The sequence below is a fragment of the Megalops cyprinoides genome, chromosome 19 (assembly GCF_013368585.1).
Source record: "Megalops cyprinoides isolate fMegCyp1 chromosome 19, fMegCyp1.pri, whole genome shotgun sequence".
Classification (NCBI taxonomy): Eukaryota; Metazoa; Chordata; class Actinopteri; order Elopiformes; family Megalopidae; genus Megalops; species Megalops cyprinoides.
Window position 1 is genome coordinate 9,735,631 of NC_050601.1, and position 24,773 is coordinate 9,760,403.

The window sequence follows — 24,773 nt, forward strand, 5'->3', positions numbered from 1 at the left end:
ATTAGGATTTTGTAGCTGTAACTTTATTTATCAAAACGGTACATATATAAATATGTCATACTCTGCATTTTACGTGTGAGGATTGTATTGTTCTTTTATCATCTTGACGGTTTGTTAACGAGGTCTTGCTGCTAATATTTGAAAGAAAAAAAGATTTTTATAACCCACACAGAAGATACAAACAGATACTTCATCTTCCACCTGAATCAGAATATCAATATATCAACTTTGAAAATAGAAGTTTACATATACTGATACGTCAAAAAGATTTTGCATCTAGTCTTGAGCTTTGGGAACGTGAGAAGTCTTTAGCGATATTATTTTCGCTAAATTACTCCTTATCATCTTCATTACAGTGTGTGTTGGGTTCCGTCGGACAATTTGTTCTCTCCGACTCTAAGCACTCTTTATGGTCCTGCAGTGATTTTTCTTTTGTGTCTGATTGCGGAGAATTTGGCTGAACGTCTTTAGATTCCGGTTGCTGCGTGTATGGTTCGTTGTAGCAGGTCTGAGGACGAGCGGTTCCGGTGAGTGTCGTCTGGACCTGGATGCTTTGTGTAGAGCCTTCGTCTTTCCCTGGAAAACTGCTCATCTCTCTGTTGGTTAACCCATTGCTACTTAGTTTGTTGCAGTTGTTCCTATTTGTGCTATTCTGTCCTATATTTGAAACAGGAGAGCTTGGCTGAGTGGAAACGCTGTCATTTGATAAACCTTTCTGTATGGGGTTGACTGTATCTGTTCCTGATGCTGTCTTCAACGCAGTCTGTGGTACAATGAAACCAAGCGGCTGAGTGATGGGGTACAGTAAGAAGTGCCCTTTCCCTATCAAGGGCCGTGGGGAAGGTAAGGCAGGGAAATCCAAATGGGTCTTACGTCGCGGTGTTGAGTCCGAGAGAAGGCTCTCCACACTGAAAGGGCTCAGTTTCTGTAGGGCCGCAGTTCTGCCGTTCGAACACAAGTTCGAATTGTGACTGCTGTCGGAGGAGTCCAACTCAGACACACTAGCATCCTGGCCCACGTGTCTTTGGCTTGGATTTATTGGTCCTGTTTGGTCACAGCTTGGTTCAGTTTGGTTTCGGCCATTAGATCCCGAATGTAGGTCTAGGACATTCGATGTGTGTTCACTGTCCGTTACATGCGAGACTCCACTGTCGCTATCCGATCCGGGGGTGTGGAATAAATCACTCGGTATGAGTTTGTTCTGTGACCTCAGAAGCTTTCGTTCCTGCTTCCTCCTTTTTTTCTCCAGCCTCTCCAGCTCCCTCCGGGCGATTTCTTCAGCATCCATCGGTTCTCCGCTGCATGTCGTTGGGTGGGAGTTGTGAGCTGGCCGCCCTGGTCCTTTCTTCGTGTTCTCCTTTTTCCTCCATTTTGCTCTGCGGTTTTGGAACCAAACCTAGACACCGAGCAAGGAAAATTATTTTTATTAGAATACTGATAACATATCTAGAATCCCTTTCCACATATATACGAATGGCCTATCATTTACGTAATCGTTGCAAAAATATATGCTGGAACATAGTTTATCTCTAAGTATTCAATGTGTCGTTTAAAATCGAAAAAGAGACAATAAATTCGGGTGCCAAACACGTCGGGTATAGGTCATGTCACATCCGAATACTGTACCACAGTGAGACTTAGCTAAAGCATGTTCAGATACGGAGTAGTAGGCCCGTTCCTGTTCAGAGGCCTCATTTTTAAGACGTTCTACTTCCGTAGAGATTGTTTTCCGATGCACCTTTCTTTCAAGTAAAATAACACTGTTGCTCTATATTAACAGAAAAAAACGTAAAATATTGTATGTAGGTGTGCGATATTCATATAATTACTGCGAACATGATGCATTATTTACATTACAACAAATTCAGATTTAATGCCGTTTGCGTGGTAAATTTTACAATATTGATTATATTTTCAGCATTTTGGCTTATATGTATTGTCCTCAAATTCGCCTTAACCAAGAACTTACAATTGTTTGCAATTATTAATGAAACCAATGTAACAGAAAAAATAACAAATGTAACGTAATATATTTGGTTTCGATTGTCCAAAGCAAATCATTGAAATAAAATATTCTCAGAGATTAACGCAGTGATTAAAAAGAACACACATTGCAAAAGCATGCTGTAGCTATAACATTTCTTTCTCCTGGTATTGTTGCTTTGTGTTAGCTGCAGATGACCTTGTCAATGAAACCTACTCATTATCGTATTACAGGGAAATTGAGGGACTCGACTTCACTTAACGACCTCCGAACAAATTGGATAAAGTATTTGAAATGGAGAGGTTAAAAAGGAGGAGGACTTTCTTTTGCAAAACGTACTGTAAACAAATTAGTTCAATGACCTGTCATTCTTCGTTGCACGATTTTGAACTTTTGTTTCCTTCCTTCTCAGCAGTGTACTACATTGAATCTAATTCAGCACCAGCACGTAGGCAATAATCTATCACGCCAATAACTATAGAAAGAATGTATGTCAAAATGTATGAGAATGCGATCATGCTATTGACCCATGACCACATCTATTCTTTAATGGGCTCTCACAGGCAAAACTTTCACTTATGGTCCTTGTCAAATGTGTAATTTAAGACTGTTCATTTTTCCTCAAAATTTCTGAAAACAATATTTCATATTTTAAACGCAAGCATTAACAATAATAATAATAATAATAATAATACATTCTTTCTTTCAAGCATGGGTATTTTTTGTGTCATTATTGCATTCCAGTGACTGTCTTTTCGTAGGACAAGTGCCTTTTGAAGCTTTAAAAGGAAAGGATCGGAAATTATGACAATTGTATTGACATAATGTACAAGAAGTATTATATAGTAAGAGGCATTTACCTGTACTCTAGACTCAATCAAATCCAGTCTCAAGGCAAGTGCTTCCCTCATAAAAACATCAGGATAATGGCTCTCAGTGAACGCCTTTTCTAATTCCTCCAGTTGCCATCCAGTGAAATTTGTTCGAGTTCTTCTCCTCTTGCAACCGGGGCTATCTTTGTCTTGGTCTCCAGAATCTAGAGCGAAGAAGATATATAATAAGCACAGAATGGCCACATTAGAAAGGCATACGCTGGCTAACTGTATACTGCCACCTAATTTTCGCAGTTTACATTCACCAAACAACAGAATTACACAAACTGTCATTCACAAGACAACCGGGCACTCACCAGGCTGTTCCGTAAAACTCAAATATTTCATGAAATCAGGTTTGTTTTGGCGAAACAGCAAAGCAGGCTTTGGGTTAATCTTTCGTTTGTTTCGCAATGCATTATCCTGTTTTTCATACAATACGTAAAATGTTTGATTTCCTTGAAAATATGCATCTATTGCATGCATTCAATCGGCCGATAAAGAATAATTTGCTAATCTTGACTAATCGTTATTGATACACGTTATTGAGTGATTTACTCTAACCTCAGACTACAATTTTATCCAATAAATTATTTTTCATGTGATTATTGATACAAACCGGACAGTTTAAACCTAGTCGATTCTGTTCTTTCTTTCTTATGCGTTAGATTAGTTTACGAAATGCCTTCTGGAACGGAGAAAAGAGCCAGCCTGCTATTTACAGCGTAAGCCTCCGCACTACAGTGACATTAACGTTATTATTTGTGTAATTCTTGGTTCGCAGACGATGTTTTGACAGGTATTGTGTCCCGCGTGCTTACCTGTCAGTTTGTACGGCTGGTTATCTCCATTCATACTGCAGCCTGAAGACAGCAGAGGATTTGAATTAACCACGGATGCTGTGCAGGAACCATTCAGTAATCCGTCTATGGAGAAAGGAACGGCGGTCGCAGACTGGAGTTGGTGTCCGGATAATTCGTACACATGATGATGGCTCAAATGGTACGGAAAGCCCACCATCCCGCCGAGAGAGCCTCCATACTGGGCGCGAGGGTGCTCTAGCATCCTGCTATCCATCATCTCCCGGGCAAGAGGGGCCAACGTCTGGAGGCTGGTTGTGGGAATTTCGAAAGCATGCAGCGAGAGCGGGCACCGAGGAGGGGACACGATAAGAGGAGGATCAGCTTTACTTTATCAACATCAACCTTCCAATAATTAGCCTAGGCTTTGGGAATTTGGGACCAATAAGGAACGTTAATCGTCCGTGACGTCAGAGACGGGGTTTGAAAACGTTTTCCATATCGATTGCTAATTAAGCCTGACATCCACCTCGATAAACAATATCAGAGCTGTCACAACAGGACAAGGAGGGCTTTGATAAGAACTACATCTCAGCTAGACATGGTGGCTAGTAGAGTTAGCGATCTGATTGATATCCGGTTAAATATGCTACTAAAAAGACAGACCACAGAGATTTGTCATCTCACGTCTCACTCCGTCTCTGTAAACAATATCCCTAAATTATACCACAGCAGGTTGTGAAGATTTTTTTTCCAACAGTCATTTTTCACTCCTTGAGCCTTTTAAGGACCACTGAAGACTGACCCGATGTATGGATTTCTCGTACACCCCTTCTAGTGCATGTCACGTCGTTTTTAAAACTACAAACCTATTTTTCGCCATACAATTTCCACATACGTAACACAATAGGTAACATTTGGAAATAAAAAAGCGATCTTTAATTCTACCTCCTGTCGATTCCTCATGAACATCATCATTAAGTTTTTAATTACATCACTAGTCTACTTAAGAATATGCCATGTTTAGCAAGGAAGTGAAAATTAAACATTTAAGTAAAAAATCCCTGTCTTGCTTTGCCGGTAATTAACAGGGTATAGAAACTGCTGCTCAGCTCATTATAATTAGTATATTTTTTCCCACTGACGTTTACAACCTCTCTGCAGCCCATACTATAATAAAAAGGATATGTATAAGCAATACGAAATAAGTAAAAATGGCATACCTCACCGGCAGATAAAACGTCTTTTAACAAGGTATTCTGACATATTAACAAATACGTATGGCCTGAAAACGAAGTAGCCTACACATTTTCACTTATAATTCTGGGAGGGCTACGAGCGATTAACCCCGCAACTTATATTTTTATACAAATTCCTTTTTGGGAAATGTGGTATTTATTAACGTAGAGGCCTGTCTAGAATGTATGTAGAATAACAAATGTATCGGAAAAATAATTATGCAAAAATCCAAACAAAGCATTTATCTATAGTCCCTCTGTCGCCCAACAAACATATCCGCTCATTAGCGAAACTGTTGTATGCCAACAACATTGAAATGCTGTAATTGCTGCCTAATTAATAAACCTTAGGATTATTAATGAGGTTCTCAGCGTGCATTTGAGTAGAATCTTGATAAACGTTTGGGTTCATTAAAATAAAATCAATATTCAGACTAATATACCAAATATTCACAGTATTCGTAGAACAATATTGGGTCAAATGTTTTAGTGGCTCCACTTCTCCCCATAATTCAATTTCTCCGTATATAAATGCTTAATGTAAACTGTACCTAATTTTGCCGGTAGCCACAGCCGCTTCTGTGTTAAATTTCATGGGGAGGAAAGCTACGGAAACGTGTCTCTGAAAACAGATTGACAATCAGTCCCGCCGACTTTATTTAAAAATTATACGACTTTATGCGACTAATACCACTTTATTTATCCCATGTCTGAAGATGACATAATGTTAATCTTAGATGAAAAGTCCCTCCTTTCACACCGTGACTCTTGGCAGCCGGATTGGCGTGTTGTAATAACCTAAATCTTTCAACAGAAGGCCTGATAATTGTTACCTTATTAGCATGTAAATTGTTTAATTAATATTATTACGAAGAATCATATAATCCGTTCGTCTATTGACCGCAGGCCTACATAGCTATATGCAGACTACATTTACATTTACTTATATGTTGCAACTGAAGTCAGGTCTATTGTATCTGTCCCGTGTATAAGGGTGTTTTAGGTATGTCTTTTTATTCTCTTTTCTGAGCACAAATTATGGAAATCACTTTTATTTTACACGTAAAGCCAATCAATAATGGCGTCCATGTCATCCTCCTAAGAAAGGAGAATCTCTAATTCTGAGTGCTGTTCCAAACACACGAGCTCGCAGCACAATGAAATGCGCCCCTTGACACGTGGTCCTGAGAGACATTACATGTAAATCCGATTCTTTTTTTTCTATAGCCGAGTGACACTGTCAGATGTTGGCTTTAATTAACTTGATAATAAGACATACAAGACCCGCATTCAAAACTATAGTTCGCCTCACGATGTATTATTATTTATGTACTTATTCTACTTAATTTTAACGGTATTTAACGGCCTTTCACGGTCGTAATGATAAAGAAGTTTAACATATGAACTCAGGAAAACATTTAGAAACTATATTTATGTCTGTGATATTAAAAAGCACGTAGAAGTTAGGTATTATGTCAAAGCACAAGAAAAAAGATGGCAGTGATTACAGTTTTCTTAAAAACCTTTTCCCTGGAAAACAGGCATTCACGCGGACAGACAGACCTTGTGACAGAGAGATTTTCTTTATTTACTGTATATAGCACAGAGAGAGAACAGTACAGACCTCTTGCTCATGTTACCCATTATGAAAAAAAAATCTTACTTATACTTTGAAGTGTTTTGTATGAACTTCTGAACATCTTCCAATGCATAAAGGAAATAACTGCATGCTGTGATTTTTTTCAGGTGATAAAATGGAATGATTATGTGCCATGACTGTGTGCAGGGTAAGAGTTCCAAATTTAAGCAATTGCTGTGTTATTTGAGTCTCACTCATCATATCTTCAATCTCCTCAGCATCTGTAAAATCTAGTATGGTAAAACAACAAAAATACACCATCAAGGGGGGGCAAATTATGTGACATTAGCTATATCTTAAAGTGAATGACAAATTAAATAAAAATTTATAAAATATTTTTAGGTACTACACTGCTTCTATTACATGAATATATGATATTTAGCATACTTCTTGATTTTGGACCTAACTCAATGGCACAAGAGAAGATTTTTTTTTTTTTTTTAATGTCACATTTACCTGGAGCCTGAATGCAGATGTACGTATGATGCTCCAGGTGAACTTTAGTAGAAAGTTTACTTAAACACAGGTCTGTAAGACATGTTGCTCTGTGTTTCCAGTGTTCTGTAAGTCCAAATGTTTTTCATAATTTCCTGTGTGTCCTTAATCAGATGGTAGAATAACCAAGTTCCCAATTCCCCTCAACACTGGAGAAACACACAATTTTTGGGCATATGTTCAATCCATCAGCAATGTGTTTTGTCATTAGTTTTGACTAACAAACATCCAGAGCATGGTTTTATCAGCATCCCCTAAACTCCTGATGTCAAAGTGTGAAAAAATCTATTCGTATTTGCCTAAACTCGATTTTAAGGGCAAACGTGTTGCATTTTGATTCAGTCGCAAAGGGCAAAGTTTGCATGGGTTCAATATCCATTCTAATGGCAGCTGCTCATAGCCTATGACTGGTTGAGACATCACTGTTCATGGAGAGCCACAATCCTGCACTATTTCTTGGACTAAAATAATAACATAATGACTTCCTCCAGCGCATTCTCCCCTGCCTTGATGCAGCCTATTAATTAATCCAATTAAGTAATTAAGGGTTCAGAGGAAACTAAACCCAGAAGCATTTCCAACACTCTAGGATCATATTTGCTTACCCATGGGCTCCTGAACATGGACTCCTTTCACAGCATGAAACAATATATGGATGTCAGGCAATATGTGGACTATATAATTGTTTGATCTTAGAACACCGACATACAAACAGGTTAAGCATGTTGGCTTCAGAAAGAAAACATATCTTGCTCTTTTTATTCCTTCTTGACTAATTGAACCCAAAATATAGTGCTGACTTGATATTCTTTGTCTAATTTAGGGTAAAGGGGCCCGTTAGCTACCACCACAGTCCAAGATAACGTGGCCTTGCTTTAGCTACTGTGCCCTCGGTCGAGATGCCATCCAATTGCTATGGGATTTGATCATAACTTCGAGGCATTTAAGCACCTGGTATCGCGCATTTTCGATTCCATGACCGTTAGTTCGTTGGAACTATTGCACGATTTTGTCCATGCGTGTGGAAAAAGCAACACCGGTTAAAGTTCATAATTCAAGGTTAAAGGAAAATGATTTCGCTATTAGATTAGATTCGGGCCAATGTTTCAAACTCACCTGGTGAAGCTGGACAAATATCAGAGCCATTAGGACACGCGACAGCCACAAACTAATCAAATTGCTAATCCGAGACTGATGTCAATATTACTTATAATTACACCAAATCATATTTGGTTAATTAATAATGGTTAATTACTCAATTAACTTCACGCAAGTTAATTTTATACTGTCTAAATTAAGTTGCACATTACTCGATTTGCTGATAATTGTAGAATTTAATCTGTGTTCATTGTTGGAGGTGATTTAATCGCGAAACTAGATGCGGGTCCAATTAAAAGGGAAGCAAAGAGATTTGCGTTCCTATTTTAAAGCCAGTCTTTGATTTTATTTTGTAGAATAAACTATTCCTCCAAATTCCCTCTGATCCTGAAAATTCGCCCTCCTTCTTAATCCCCACAATTAAAACTTTTCTCCATCTAATTATCTGTAATTGTGCTGCTGCCACATTGTAGGAGCGAAATGAAAGCGATTGATTTAGAATTTTAATTCACTCCATTTCTCATAGAAGGAGAAAGTAATTCCCTTCAAATTACCTTCTTCAATTCTGACGTCCCAATGCCCTTCAAAAATATATATATTTTCTCCGACCGCATTTCTATATTAAAAATTGAGTCCAAAATGGGCATTGCCTTTTAAATAGTAATAACCAAACTTCCATTAGAATAATAATTTCATTTCAATTAAAACTGACTTATCACCTTTGCTAAAACGTGCTTAATATGCCAAAATTATCAATGCTTGAAGGAGCTCAAATCGGAGTCTAATTGTAATCTGCAAATCAGAGGTGCTTGTCGCTCTCGTGCCTTTGCGGAGAGGCAGTTCGGAAATAGAACTAATTTTCTCAACTCCCTCGGGAAATCCACTCAACAGATTAACATTTTCAAAATATAGTAATGATATAATTTGAGAAATGGTGACGCCAATTTGTGAGAGGCCTTTGTGCAGAATCATTTGCATTTTTTCACCGCCTGCATTTTTTCCTCACTTAATCACAACTCCAATGATGGAGAGGGTACGTTTTGACGTATCACTTTAACAGCGACAACTTTAATTCAGTAATTTTACACAACAACAGAAAATATAGCCAAAACATATTGCCATCCGGTTCAAGATTCAAGTATGCGATGAACAAATTTGAATTGGAAATTGTAGGGTTTTTTTTCGGCTTACTATGAATATGACTATATTCTTTGGGAAATTAACTTATGTACTGGCATGGGCATATAAACTGTTAGGAATATATGTACGTAAGTATGCATGGTGGATGCATGCGTGTTTGTACCTGTGTGTGCGCGTGTCTGTCTGTCTGTCTGTCTTTTTTTCTGTGCCTGCTTGCCAACTGCATATGAATAGGCCTACTATTTGACTAAAGGACATGACGCATCGACTGAATTTCACTTAAAAGACATTAACCCTGCATATACAATGAACAATAAAAATGATATCTGAGACACTTCTTTCTGAAATACGCGATGTGCTCTTTGTTGCCCCCTTGCGGACCCTTCTTCTGTGTCAAGTGTGCAGGTCTCCCTGTTGAACTTAATATTTGCAAGACCATATTGGGATATTCATTCATTTCGCTGTTTTGAGCGGTATAGGGAATCATTTTATCAAACCTTTTGAAATGGGAATCAACTCGATCGTAAGACCTCAGTTCTTATCGACCAGGAGAGTTGGCAAAAAGTTCGATTCAGACTTGGAAAAACAGACTGGATTTGTACTCACATCACACTCAAGCTAAATTGCGAAGTAATATTAAATACGCAATTCGTCTGCATAGGTTTATAATTGTTATTCTTGTAATAAATGTTTGTCCAGTCATGCGAGCAAACGTTGTACATATTTTTTATGCATGAGGGTGCCGAAGTTGCCACCGCTCTAATTTGCACACTGCAAGCTTTGCTGGGTTTTGAGAAATGGTCCGCTTTATCAACATGAGTGACAGACTTAGTATTTGAGGCAGAGGCAGACCGTTCATCAACTATGCCTAACTTGCCTGTAGCTTATACATATATTTTGTATTTTTATAATAAACAGTAGTATATTGATAAACTCTATTCTCTCTACAAGTGAAACACAGCAATTTTGATTGCAATAATTCAAACAAATTCAGTATTATAGTTGAAATCGTCTCAGATAACATTGGACAATCAACTCTAAATTGCCTTTACAATTACCTAGTCAACTACCAAGTCCGTTGTTTTGGTGTAAACTATTATAACCACAAGAGAAAGAAAAAAAAACATAATATTGCTATGGTTTTTGGTTCACCAACCATTAATGCAATTTTTTTAAAAATATATTTATTTATTTATTTTGTCAGATTTAATTTTGCACAACGGAAATATTAAGAAACAGATGTCAAGTAAAATAATCGTGATCGTAGCGTAAACTTCTGACTCTGAGGCTCTCAGTGAAACTTCCAAGTCTGACATTGGTTCCTTTGGCAGTTTGAACTTTGACAGGCCACGCCCAATCGGTCACTCTCTGGTTAATTTCCCCTTTGTTGTTGTGTAGTTTAATCCTTTACAAGGCCGACGGCTCACGTTGCTCGTATCTGGTGCGGAGAAAGCGTTAACAATCATCTGCGGCCTGACCATCTGCTGTTGTAGGCGATTCAAAACCCAGGAGGTCTATTTAAATCCACATCATAAATGAAAAAAGATGTTTTAATTAAGGAAAATCAGGTTAACGTAGCTCTAATTTACAAGCCGTCTGCTTAATGAGTTGTCTATTCTGCTGTCTATTCTGCTAGTTTTTTTTGCTGCCTAATTCATTCAATGAAGGAGAATTATTTATTATTAATATGCTATCTGCAGTTGTAGAAGTTCCATGTGCAATTGTAGATGTACATGGAGTAAACATGCTAACATCACTGTACATTCGTTATGTTGTCTGTGCATTCTGGGCAGTTAACGTAAAGCCAAAAAAGCGCTGTCTTTACGTTTAAAGCATAATTGTTTGCTTAGCCTTTTTACACAAAAAATAAATAAATTAATTAATTAATTAATTAAAAAATCAGTATATTCCGAAAACAGATACAACATCAGCTATGGCTCTTTCAAGACAATTATTTTTCAATGAGATACGGCATCATCCTTACAGACTCGGTGTTTAATGATATTCGTTCATTATAAGTGTACTTAAACCAAGCGATTGAGCTTTATGAAATTATTAAGGCTCTGTCGCCGTCTAGTGGTAATATATTTGTGATTCGTTAATCTTTTGGTATGTAGGAACCAATAACATACTCTTCTGTCAATTTGATAGGGAAAGGCCGAAATTGAAATGGAAATTTCAGTGACATTTTACATATATTAAAATAATGTTGCTCTTTAACCTTATTATTTATAGCACATTCTGAAGATCGTGGGCATTCAAAGTGGATTACCATATGTGTGCGGGTTTATCTTAATCAAAAACTCAGGTCTTCTTCTTTCTCAAGGGTTTCAAAATGCAGGTCTTCTTCAGATTTTTTCTTCAAATTAATCTGAGAGTAAATCATTTTGCTGTGGGAGATTTGGGCTCAGTTTCAGTCATGCCCTTATGCTGGGCTGAATTTGCTGTCCATCCCATCACCGCTTGACAGGCCCTGCCAGTGGACTCCCCATCTGTCCCTCTCTGTCTGTTTGTGTGTGTTCATGGCATGTTTATTGACACTTCTCTAATTCCACATTTCTGCCTGCCTCTCCGGTCTCTGCTATATTGGTCTGCTGATATCTTCTGGCTCATTAACCCATAGATGGAGTGTGGCTGAACAAAAGACTGAAATCCGATCCCTGCCATATTAATGAGCCACATAAACCTTCCAGCCATTGCTTTGTCCTGGTTTAATTTCAGATTGGTAGGAGTGGAAATCTGTGAGCATAAAACTGACACCATAAGACTCACGGTCACTTGCAACCATTAAACCCCGCATTTTAAACTCCACAAAATCATAGATAACTGTGTACGGCCATGATTTCAAATTACAAAGGCAGATTGTAATTGTGCAACCGTATAATATATAAAGATTAAACTTTTTTTTTTTGTTGCTGATTCAAAAGCCAGTTGTTTAGATCCTAAATAAAGAAGAAAGTCCATACAGCCATCGTCTTAGCATGATATTCTCATAAACCAGCCAAAAAATACAAATAGAAAAAAAGCAATCATTTACTTATTTCAAATATAACATTAATTTGAGACATAATATTTGAATTTTACCCAATTTAGGAAAATTAAGATGTCCTTCCTCTGCATCTTTAAATTAAGATATTATATCTAAATTGTACTTGAAGTTAGGCATGACAATAGTAACATCTCTTTTTCTTTACTCTGCATATAATAATGTTGATTTGTCTTGGAGGGAATGAAAAAAGACTAACAAAAAACAAAGCCATTCAGACTTTAAATGCAATGGTTTATTAAGTTCAATTATCATTCAGGCAGCCTATCAAATTGCAATCAACCATAAAATGAATTCTTAATGAGAAAGAACACAATATAAGAATGAAAATAGCAGGGTAGATATATTTCAGTTACTTTGTTGTTTGCTGGTAATTACTTTCCTACCCAGCAAGACTATGTATTCAGCAAGACAATTCATTCAGATGCATGAAAGGAGATAAATAAGCAAAGCAACACAATTACGTTTGCTTAGCAGACATCCTTCGATTACTTTTTTCATTTTAGCCATCTGTACTGCCAGACATAGTTATTAAAGCAATTAAGAATATGTGCTTTACTCCAGGGTGTAAGAGTGTTCCTTTTCTTGGATTTGAACTTTCAGCCCTCTGGTTACAAGACCAATTTGTTCACCACTGTGCTACACTGCTATAGTATGCACTTTTGTACAGTGTACAGTACTGCAGCTCTTCCAATAAGTAATTTCATTTCATCACCAGTAATGTTTCCTATGGTGGAATTACTCTCAGTTTGCCACAGATTTGATATGATTGAGGATATTTTAAAAGTGACTTGGTACTATCTCAATAGTATACAGATGCTCCTACCTTGAGATGTGTCTTCCTAATTTTTTGAAATACCCTTCATCTGTGTTGTTGGACATCTGCTCAAGCCTGAATTGCTTCAGTAAATTTTCCAGTCATAAAAATCAATATTATATTTTGAAAATAACATCAGTGGTCAGCCTGGACAAGAGAGTCTGCGGAGGAAATGAATAACTATAACATAAATGCAATGTAGTTTACCTCCCACCCACTAGGGAACATCGCATCGTGCCCATCACTAACTTGATGTCTGACAGAAAACAAACAGTACCATATTGGCACAGAAAAGTGGTGCTTAACAGGATGAGGTATATGCAACATACAGGGAACAGACAAAATAATGGAAACACCAAACTTAATGAATGTGAATATTTATTAGCTAATAAGACATCAGGCTGTCAAAATGGCTTCTTTCAGAATTTACACACTCTATGTTGCAGAACTCCCCATAAATGACTGTACTTCAAAACTTGGGTCCTTTTTCATTTGGTGTTTCCATTATTTTCTTCTATCCCCTGTATTTACTCTTTACATAAGGGCCAGATCCTTTTATTACTACCTAACATTGCATTTCAGCTGGAGTGGCAAGCCTTGGCTTGACTTATTTATAACCTTAAATGAATTGCTGGAGTTCACAGTAATGCCAATGAACTGTGAACTCCAGAACTTTGATTGCCTATGAATATGCAATCAAAGAAAAAAGTGATAAGAGTATACTAATATGTGCATCAATTGTGCGTTAATCTGGAGCTTCACATTATCTGTGGCTGAAAAAACACAGATGACTTAATCTGAAAAACGGTATTCAATGTCCTTTTTAAGATGTAACCGTTTCAACTTTGGAATTAAATCCATACTTAAATTCCTTGTCAAATATGGTTGTGAATACCACTTAACCTTTTTAATCATGTATGGATTGCCAGAGGCAGCAACAGGCACATCTGTTAAACATGCTTTTGGTTTCTGTGATTTACTATTTTCATTGCAGGGAGTCAGTGTCACAGACTGGAACTTTGTAATTGCTTAATATTAAAATTGGCTCTGGCTCTGTTCCTGAAGAGGGATCAAAACTATTGCATCATGAACACATGCTGCCATCTGGTGAGATAGGTGAGATTTGTGACCCAAATCGTACTAATTTCATATAAAAAACCAAATCCTTTTGACCCAAAATTTCCTAATGAATTAAGTTCTCAGATTTTGGGATGATATGCAAAATCTTTTCTTTTCAAAAATTTTCTGTTTAAATTTTAATGCTGAATTAACCGATCTCACCCTGTCAATCACTATAATATTAATGCAATGCTCAATACTACTAGAAGAAGAACAGTGTCAGTATGTCAGATATCAGATGATTAATTAAATAATGTAGGGATCTGTCCAGACATACCATTGCTATTTTTGTAAGAGACACAAAAGGGACACACAAGCTCTAATTGTACCTCATTGGTTCTATATGAGCAGCCATGTCCACCATATAACATTTCACTTGTTGTACACAAAACAACAAATATGCTTCACTTAGTTTTCTGACTCCGCCTGATGGATATGATAACTAGAAACAGCCATCTTTCAAGGGTTGATGTTATAGAGTTTGCTTAAATACTGGCTAGTAGTACTACAAATGACTATGTAAATAGGGCAAGGCTGTTGTATGAACCTTGGCCATGGACAGCCTTAGCACCCCGTGAATCAAGAGTCGTTTTGAAAAAATGGATGTTTTCATACATAAGGAATACTGAAAAACAAATTGCAAACGATTTTTTCATTTGAAAAAATCTCTCTGTGAAGTGTGAATTCACTTTGATGGAAATACTGTTCTGAATAGTATAGATATTACCACTGTTTTCGTAGCAGTAGTAGAAAAGTAGGAACAGGTTTTTATGATCATTATTTTTATGGGGACACCAGGGATAACATCCATACCACAGAACAGGTCATATTTCCAAGTTGGAAAGTCACATGCCATTGCCTACCTTGTTTTTTTTTTTTTTTGGTGGGCTTAAGAAAAATCAAAACATATCTTATGCACACACGTAAAGATTGGCCTCTGCACAACAAAATTCATGTTTAGGCTACCTTTAAATTCGTCTGTAGAGCGGCAATAATTCACTGCTGCATGGTACAGCTCGCATTGGTCCACGGCTATTACGAAGGGGCTGACTATTGTGGCACTGCCTCACGTGGTAACACTCTCTGGGATATACGTGCTTACGTCACCGCTACTCATCCGGGTGCTTGGGGGAGGAAGGGGAATAAGGATCGGTAGCAATCTCACACGATATATGACTATACCCACTGTTTTGTTGTGTCATCAAAGAATCCGTGCAGTCTCCGTTTCTGATTTTAATGCGACGCTTTTGAAAACACACAATTGGTAAGTGTGCTGGAATAAAATAGAGTTGAACTACGCGCAATAGTTAGCTATCTGGCTATCGTAAAACTGGTTCGATAGCTATCTTCGAAGCAGGCTTGTTAGCTAGCCGTCAAAACAAAAACAAAACGGGGAATTTCTATTTACAGGTTGTAATAGCCTACCCGGTTGCGTGGAGACTTAGTTTATTTACACAGTAACTGTGATCTGCATTTTTAAAGTCAACAGTTCAGTGCATCTATCTCAAAATTCATGACTTACTCTGTGCTTTTTATGTAGAAGTATTAGCTATTTAAAGTGTACATGACGTTATATGGCTTGGTCTAGCTAGCAAGCTTCTTATGTGTGAGCGCTTTGATTGGTTCGTTAGCTAACGGGTCGTTCGTCCCAGAGTTCGGCCACTGTGACAACAATGGAATCAGACAGCCACGAAGCAACCTTTGGTCTCGATTGCTAGCTGCTGCCATTCAGCTAATAGAAGCTACAGTTTGTGTATTTAACCAGCTCACTGAAGAGTGAAAGCTAGGTCACTTGCGTTGTTGTGCAACAGTGTGAGGTTTGGAAGAGAACCATGACAGAATGTAACAACCGGTATTTGTACCCAGGATTATATGGTTCAGCATTGCTTATGTGTATCTGGTACAAATGAAAAAAATATGTTTGAACCGTGCAACCTTTTAAGTCAGAGAATGGTTTTACTCAGAATGTGGGGAAAGCGCCTTTGCCAAAACTAACTTTTCAAAATGCAGGACTGCTGTGTGTGTGTTTGTGCGTGCGTACGGGTATGCGCTTGTGTGATGTGAAGTCCCTTTCCAGTTTTTTGCAAGATTCAGTCTATAATGACAGTTGTGACACTGTACTCCTTTTCACTGGATTACATCACATTACGTCATTTAGCAGATGCTCTTACCCAGAGCGACTTCCAAATAAGCGCATCACTATGCTAAGAGTAGTTATTGAGAAGTAAGATACTGAGCTCAGTGCAAAGCTAATGTAGAGTGTTCTTTTTTAATAGACAATAGGGATAGATAGGGTAGATAGAGCAGAAGGTAGACTAGAGATATAGCTTGGAAAGATGAGTTTTCAGCTTTCTCTTGAAGGCACTTGGGGAGTCTGTTGTACGAATCTCAGCAGGAAGCTTATTCCACCAGTGTGGAGCAAGAGAAGAGGGGGGTCCGAGTGATGCTGCCCTTGTATTTCGGGACACATAGGCGACCCGAGGTGGCAGAGCGCAGTGCTGTCAAAGGTTTATAGGCCTTTATCATGTCCGGTATGTATCGGGGGGCTGATCCATTAAGTCTCTAAAGGTTAGTAACAAGGTCTTGAACTTGATCCTTGCAGCAACCAGTAGCCAGTGGAGGGACACGAAGAGCGGTGTCACATAGGCCTGCTTGGAAAGGTCAAGGATTAACTTACATGTTGACAAAACCTACCCTTAAATAAGCTTTGATATCCATGATCAGCTTTGGTTATAAGTATTAGATTATTGCACATTCGTTACAGTTGTATTTGTGATGACGTTGCATTTGTTGCCTTTTCAGAACCAGTGGCGGTAATTCCTGGAGCTGCTTAGCACCATAGTGCCATGGAGTTTCCAGACCTGGGGGAACACTGCTCAGAGAAGTCCTGCAAGCGCTTGGGTGAGTGGTTTTAGAACATTACTCCTGGTGTTGTTATACCGTCAGCTCAGAGGTCCTGTAAGGTCTTTTTACAAAACTACTCTGACTGGCATAGAAAAATTGGTTAATAATTATGCCACTGGATATGACATTCTGTGTTTTGTCAATACTAGTTTAACAGGCACTTAGTCTTCTTTTCAGAAATAAGTCCAGATATAGTGTTAAGTTGGATGTGGCAAGCATTTATAAATGTAACCTTAAAAGGGTCACCTGTAACTTGTCCAACTGAACACTTAACTAAATTTACAAAATTACTGTTCCAGAAAACTCCAGAAAGACTACAATTTTGGCTATTTTTTCAGAGAAATGCTGTAGAAAAGAAGAAGAAATGCTTCAAGAAAGTGTTTATAGAGTTATTCAGATTGTATATAGAGTTATTCAGTCGTAACTCCTCTTCAAATTCATACTCTTACATACTCTTGTTCTACAGATTTTCTTCCTATGAAATGTGATGCCTGTGAAGAAATCTTCTGTAAAGACCACATCACTTATGCAAATCACAAGTGCACTTCATCCTATAAAAAGGTAAGGAGCTCATTGTTCTTCATAAATTGTTTTTATGAATGAAATTTTTAAAATCGCAAGCTTGAACACTACCAAAAAAAAAAAAAAAAAAAAGATGGTTCCTGCCCTGGCTAGTTAAAAAGGAGTAAAAAGCAATGGCATAGCTGCTATGATAGCAGCTCTTTCTGATTTCTTTAGGATGTTCAGGTACCAGTCTGCCCCCTGTGCAATACCCCAATTCCAATCAAAAGAGGAGAAATGCCAGACATTAAGGTCGGGGAGCACATCGACAGAGACTGCCAGTCAGACCCCGCGCAGAGGAAGAGGAAGGTAACTGCAGGCTCTGGAACGACTTTTTGTTTCATGTTGTAAGCTGTATGAAGACTGTCAAAATGTTTTGTAACCTGCTATGTTGCATTTCTTGTTTGTTACCGTTGTTAGTCTGCTGTATTCAGACTGTGTAGCTATGTTATTTCTTTCAGTTCGCTGACTGCTTATTTAGTCAGGTAGGCTTATCTCAGAGTGGCGGGTTTCCTGCCTGTTGAAGTTGCCTTATTATTGTTTTCATAGCACATTATTGTGCCCACATTATTCATTTTATTTATGTATTTTTTTTTACCCTAGATCTTTACAAATAAGTGTTCCAAGGGTGGTTGCAAGCAGAAAGAAATGATCAGAGTGACGTGTGACCAGTGCCACCTGAACTTCTGCTTGAAGCACCGACATCCTCTGGATCATGACTGCAAGACGGGCAGCCGCCCCATCTCCAAAGCTGGGTAAACAAAGCCTCCCAACCGTTTCAAACACACATTCAGCTTTCTCCCGACTCCGTATGATGTAGCAGCCAACACACAATGCTGGTGCAGGCCGCAGGAGTGATTTCTGTAGTGATCGTTAGGATTGTGAGTCTTCCTGCAATACAAAAGGTATATTTGCAGTATATGAGTTATAACACAATATGGGGGACAAAACCTGTCTTTTAAGAATGATCATCAATGACACAATTTATTAAAGGGGGGTTTGATAGAAATTTATTCTAATTAAGCACTGAAATGTTGCTACTGTGCAAAACCTTGCACTTAAATTTCAAATCCATTTTCTAGTCATTATTCTGCTTAGAATAAACACTCACTGGAATAGCCTCGTCAAAACAAAAGTCTTTATTTCTGGAATTTAAAAGAATACAAAAGCTAGTGTAATGCACCAGAGTCAGTATTAGATGCATATTTGTTACTCCTTTAGCCATATGTATATTTGTACATCTATAGAAACATATGAAATGAATTCAGGTAAAGGAATGAATGGTGCCTGCAGTGATTATGGCAAGGTTTTGTTTTCAGACACGCTGCTTTGGAGAGGTCAAAAGGAGCCAGCTCCAGTAATGCTGGCACGTCCACCACTAGAGGGAGCTCCAACTCCGTTCCCAATGGTGTGACTGGGAGTGCCAGGCCCCAGCCCGGCAGGTGAGGAGCCATACCCATATATCTGCATTAGCACCTTCTGGGAAGTGCAGGTGCACAGTACGTTGTACAGGGGTCTGGTTGTGTTTGCTTGTGTGCAGTGTAAAATGGCTGTTCCTCAGCATTGCTTTGTCACTTCAGGGGATGGTGTGAGTGCAGCGGCACAGTGGACAGACACAGTTAATGCCCTCTGGCTTGTCTTGAGTTTTTAAAATAGACAATATAGACAGTATAGCAATGTGGACAGTAGACTACACTCCAGACATTTACGCAATGTGATGTACAAACAGTTAACTAGACATAAAGGGTGTTAATGCTTTTCCTACTGACATCAACCTAAAGCAAACATATGATGAACGCATCAGAGTTCTGATTGGCTAGTCACCCGCTGACAGTTAGTCACATGACGCTGGTTAATTGGATGAGGTGTTCATGCTCCTTCCTCCCTTTTCAGTGTGCAGAGGAGCCACACACCTGCAGTGACCCCAACACTGGTGCCCTCCCCAGCACAGAGCCCCGTCTATCCAACAGCATCCCTTCAGGCTGGACTGGTAGGTTCCTCACACACCCTTGCCCTGGTTCCCTTGCCACTGGAAATGCCTGCAAATACATAAATGAGAACTGATTGACTGACCCCTTCCTTAATCCTCTTCAGCTCCTAAATATGGTACACCTGTGATGCAAGGAACTCACTCAGCCCATTTAGGCGTGGTTTAAAAATATGACAAAATGAAAAACAGAAAATTAAATTTCAAATAATGAGAATTTATCTGCCACAGTTTTCATGTTATGTATTTATATTGCTGACACATTAAAGCGTGCATCACATTGCATGAAGTAATTCAAGCTAATTACTTGGTGCAATAGCACTGGGCCAAATCAGAATAATCAGGCCTAATCAATTTTCACAACTTTACTGTATTTTCATAACATTTTTGTTCATTTTAACAGTAAATATTTATGTCTGTGTACTTAAATGTTCATCACACACATACACTGGGGTCCAAAATTATTGGGACACTCACTTTTTTTCTGAAAACCCACAATATTTTTGCTGCATATTCCATCAGACATTGGGAAAGTCATATTTATGTCAATGTCAATTTCAGCTTCATCTTCTGTGACCATGTTCCAACCTTGTTAGGTTTATATAGGCTTCAGTATGAGTGTTCAATTAGGGGGCAGGGCAACGTTCAATCAGGCCTAATTGAAGTGATGGTCATTTTTGTTCACTTCTCTGCCGTCAATAAGTATGTAGGTACCTTTTAAAATGAAGTTAATGTCATGGAATTGTCAGTTTGTTTGGCAGAATTAATGTCATACATATTATTAAAATGTTGGAAATAAGGGTAGTCATCAGGCAATCGTGTGCCAACCACATAAAGAGATGTTTTGAAAATGTTAATAGTTGCCAAAACATGTAACTGTTTTCGCCACACCATAAATTAGGTTCAAGTGATAAAACTAATAGCTACACGGACACATCCACACTTAACCACAAAATGCCCAGGTGTCCCAATAATTTTGGACCCTAGTGTACCTCATTGGTTCTAAAGAAACAGTTATATGGGATTATAACTTCGCTGATTGCCATTATATTTTTGTCCCAGCCTTTCTGTTTTCTTTGTATTGCTTATCCATAATGTGATTTGTGAAGTGACATGTGGAAATTTCTTTGTCAGGGACACTATGAAGAAAAATTTGCTGAGTGTGTTTTTTTGATGGATATGCGGAAGGCATGGTTAGCTGATTTACTGCTGGTGGATTGAGCGAGTGCGTTGGTACGTTTCCGCTCTCTGTTTTGAGCAGACCGAGGAGCAGGCGCTGCAGAGAGCTCTGGAAATGTCGTTGGCGGAGTCGTCACGCAGCGCCCAGCCATCGCTAAGGTAACAGATCCTCATTAAAAGGCCTTAATCCTCCTCCAGTCACCTGCTGCAGGGGAGAGCTTAATCACTCATCCACCAGGCTGTGGTGAGGCTTCCCTGTTTGAAAGCCCATGTTCTCCTGCCACGGTCGCCTGTGTGGCCATCCCTGTGGAGCCCACGCTGATTAAATGATAGGTCCATATCACAGCTGCGTGTGGGTGCGTGTGGGTGAATGTGGGTGCGTGTGGGTGCATGTAAATACGCTGTCCACTTCTCTTTCTGGTGTGGCTCTGTGTGTGTATGTGTGTGTCCCTTGTGATTGCCCCCCCCCCCCCTTCTCAAATGTGACCCTGTGTGTCCATATATAAGTGCATAGCCATGTATACATGTATGCATGTACGCCTGTTGTGAAAAGTAAGTGTGTGTGTGTGTGCGCGTGCACTTACTATGTTGTAGTTGTAGTGTTCTATGCATGTATGGTATGTACTCTGCCTTCATGTTTGTGCTGTGTGCTTGTGTTTGTGTGTGTATGTTTACTGGGTACTGTATGTGTCTGCATGCATACCTCTTCTTTATACTGTAAGTGTGCACACATATGTATGTGTACGTTGTACTGGAAGAATGCATGCACATGCCTGTATGTGTGTGTCTGTACTGTAGGTAGGTCTGTGTGTATGTGTGTGTTCGCTAACTATGAGAGTATGTGTATGTATGCCTTAACTGTGTGTGTGTGTGTGTGTGTGTGTGTGTGTGTGTGTGTGTGTGTGTGTGTGTGTGTGTGTGTATGTGTGTGCGTGCTGTGTGTGCGTGTGTGTACACTGTAAGTGCGTGTGCTGTGTGTGCGCGTGCTGTGTGTGTGTGTACACTGTAAGTGCGCGTGCTGTGTGTCTGTGTGTGTACACTGTAAGTGCGTGTGTGTGTGTGTGTGTGTGTGTGTGTGCGTGCTGTGTGTCTGTGTGTGTACACTGTAAGTGTGCGTGCTGTGTGCGTGTGTGTACGCTGTAAGTGCGCGTGCTGTGTGTGTGTGTGCGCGTGCTGTGTGTGTGTACACTGTAAGTGTGCGTGCTGTGTGTGCGTGTGTGTACACTGTAAGTGTGCGTGCTGTGTGTGCGTGTGTGTACACTGTAAGTGCGCGTGCTGTGTGTGTGTGTACACTGTAAGTGCGTGTGCTGTGTGTGCGCGTGCTGTGTGTGTGTGTACACTGTAAGTGCCCGTACTGTGTGCGTGTGTGTGTACACTGTAAGTGCGCGTGCTGTGTGTGTGTGTGCGCGTGCTGTGTGTGTGTACACTGTAAGTGTGCGTGCTGTGTGTGCGTGTGTGTACACTGTAAGTGCGCGTGCTGTGTGTGTGTGTACGCTGTAAGTGTGCGTGCTGTGTGTGTGTGCACACTGTAAGTGTGCGTGCTGTGTGTCTGTGTGTGTACACTGTAAGTGTGCGTGCTGTGTGCGTGCGTGTGTGTGTGTACACTGTAAGTGCGCGTGCTGTGTGTGTGTGTACACTGTAAGTGCGTGTGCTGTGTGTGCGCGTGCTGTGTGTGTGTGTACACTGTAAGTGCGCGTGCTGTGTGTGTGTGTGCGCGTGCTGTGTGTGTGTACACTGTAAGTGTGCGTGCTGTGTGTGCGTGTGTGTACACTGTAAGTGCGCGTGCTGTGTGTGTGTGTACGCTGTAAGTGCGCGTGCTGTGTGCGTGTGTGTGTACACTGTAAGTGCGTGTGCTGTGTGTGCGCGTGCTGTGTGCGTGTGTGTGTACACTGTAAGTGTGCGTGCTGTGTGTGCGTGTGTGTACGCTGTAAGTGCGCGTGCTGTGTGTGCGTGTGTGCGTGCTGTGTGTGTGTGTACACTGTAAGTGCGCGTGCTGTGTGTGTGTGTACCCTGTAAGTGCGCGTGCTGTGTGTCAGCCCTGCTCTCTGACAGGCTCGGTTATTTCTCAGTCCTCAGGAGCAGGAGGATCTGGCTCTGGCTCAGGCCCTCTCTGCCAGTGAGGAGGAGTACAGGCGGCAGCAGCAGAGACAGCAGGTATCCAGAACCCTTAGCGGTCAGTAGCATGCTAACAGGACCTCTCCTAGGTACTCATTTCTTTATCTCTCACAAAACACAGGCTGGAGGAAGCCTATTCGCATGACCATATGCTGGAATTTCCAACAGGGCTGTCACTATCTAGGGGGATTGGCGTTAAGGTTTTCAAAATGATTCTGTTTTTACTACTGGGGCAGTTAAGCGAGAAAAAAATAGTATATTTTCTTACAGTTTTGCACATTTAACAAGTAGAACCAATCTGACTCTGACTTAAATGTCTATGTGTTTTGGAAAAGTAAGTATTTGAAAATGAACTCCAGGGAAAGTATTTAGTGATAACATGTAAATGGCCCTTACAAGTATGATCTGTGCATTCTAGATACTTTTCCTGGGTTTTATTTGTCAAATATAACAATGCTTAGTGCCTTGCAGTAATGATGTGTTTACATACTTAAACAATTAACATTATTAAACAGTGGTTTAATAAAACAATTACTACTTTGATATGGCTCACAAATCATGCACTAACCGTTTGTGTAATATGGTTGTCTATGAAAGAGTTTCTTATACCACTCAAATTATTGCATGTTGTGAATTGTGTCTGTCACACTATCTTCAGTGTTGTGGCAGTGTTGTGTAGCTGTTATGTAACTGGATTTACAGCCAGAAGGCTGCAGGTTTGTATCTTGAGTAGGAGACTGCAGTTGTAGACTTGAACAATGTATTACACCGGAATCACTTCACTAAATATGTAGTTGTATACATGGAAAACACAAGCTATTCAAGCTGTCCTGCAAAAGGTCAACTTACATTGCAATGCTATCTGATCAACTACAATGCTGTAATATTTTCCTTTTCGTCACAGGGGAGGGGATCCAAACCGTCCACCTGCAGACTGTCTTAAACTGTGACTTGCTGTACTCAGATTGCCTCATGTCCAGTAAAGCCTGCTAGTCCTCACCCAGCAAATGTCTGTCTGCACACTTCAGGAATGCTCTTCAGTCAAATGGCAGGGTTAATATTTTCACATCAATCCCATCAGAAGATGCATTGCGCTACTGTTCGGTGTGTCTACACCATGCACATGTCTTACAGATACTGTGTGTGTGTCCTGTCATTTTTACCAATTGCCGTCTGTGTATGTACATATATTTGATATATTGATCATGTTAATTACACCTCGACTTAGATGTTTCTCAAATAAATTATTTAAGTATATTAAAGCAAAAGTGTTTCCCTCTTCTTATGTGTTTTACAAAGATGAGCTCGTCATCAACCTGTTCTTGATAATATGATCCTTTTCAACAATTGGTACTATAACTTTTCAGTTAGGACATAGAATAATTCATTTAACAAACAGTTTAATTGTTTTGTTTAAGTGTAATTGTGTGTGGCACCAGTTTTGTACTGATATTGTCATAACTAAGCTCAAAAAATCTCTTGATTTAAGCTTTTTTTTTTTTTTTGGAAGGAAACACACCTATGACCACAAAAACCAGATGCATAAAAATAGATTAAAAAACAAAACAGCTTAAGCAATCAGTCAAATTGACGTAGAGAAGTCTGAATGAAAAGCAGCATATACAGAGGACTGGGGAAGCGAAACGCTGGTACAGAACATTTTGTGGCACTCGCAGATCTTTCCATGTTGAGAAATTCTGTCTCTAACTTCTTTTAGTGTACTGAGACACTATTGCTATGACTGTTCTGTTATTTTTTAAAAACATTGATATGATAGTA

At 39.3% G+C, this 24,773-nt stretch overlaps 3 protein-coding genes across 3 annotated transcripts; 2 read left to right on the forward strand and 1 right to left on the reverse strand.

Moving 5' to 3' along the window:
* Window positions 1-331: 331 nt before the first annotated feature.
* uncx (UNC homeobox) lies at window positions 332-3,998 on the reverse strand. The gene is made up of 3 exons (XM_036552833.1): window positions 3,678-3,998; window positions 2,845-3,020; window positions 332-1,396 (listed from the first exon to the last, which is right to left on the reverse strand). The coding sequence occupies exons 1-3, from the start codon at window positions 3,934-3,936 to the stop codon at window positions 332-334; spliced, it is 1,500 nt and encodes a 499-aa protein (XP_036408726.1). The 5' UTR covers window positions 3,937-3,998.
* Window positions 3,999-17,055: 13,057 nt separating this feature from the next.
* On the forward strand, window positions 17,056-18,472 carry LOC118794742 (AN1-type zinc finger protein 2A-like). The gene is made up of 4 exons (XM_036553001.1): window positions 17,056-17,149; window positions 17,619-17,713; window positions 17,891-18,022; window positions 18,317-18,472. Exons 1-4 carry the CDS (start codon window positions 17,095-17,097, stop codon window positions 18,470-18,472), a joined length of 438 nt encoding a protein of 145 aa, XP_036408894.1. The 5' UTR covers window positions 17,056-17,094.
* A 52-nt stretch (window positions 18,473-18,524) lies between these two features.
* LOC118794576 (AN1-type zinc finger protein 2B-like) lies at window positions 18,525-24,210 on the forward strand. Its single transcript, XM_036552834.1, has 6 exons — window positions 18,525-18,529; window positions 19,033-19,155; window positions 19,607-19,703; window positions 20,962-21,038; window positions 22,949-23,052; window positions 23,899-24,210. Exons 1-6 carry the CDS (start codon window positions 18,525-18,527, stop codon window positions 23,985-23,987), a joined length of 495 nt encoding a protein of 164 aa, XP_036408727.1. The 3' UTR covers window positions 23,988-24,210.
* Window positions 24,211-24,773: the final 563 nt, after the last annotated feature.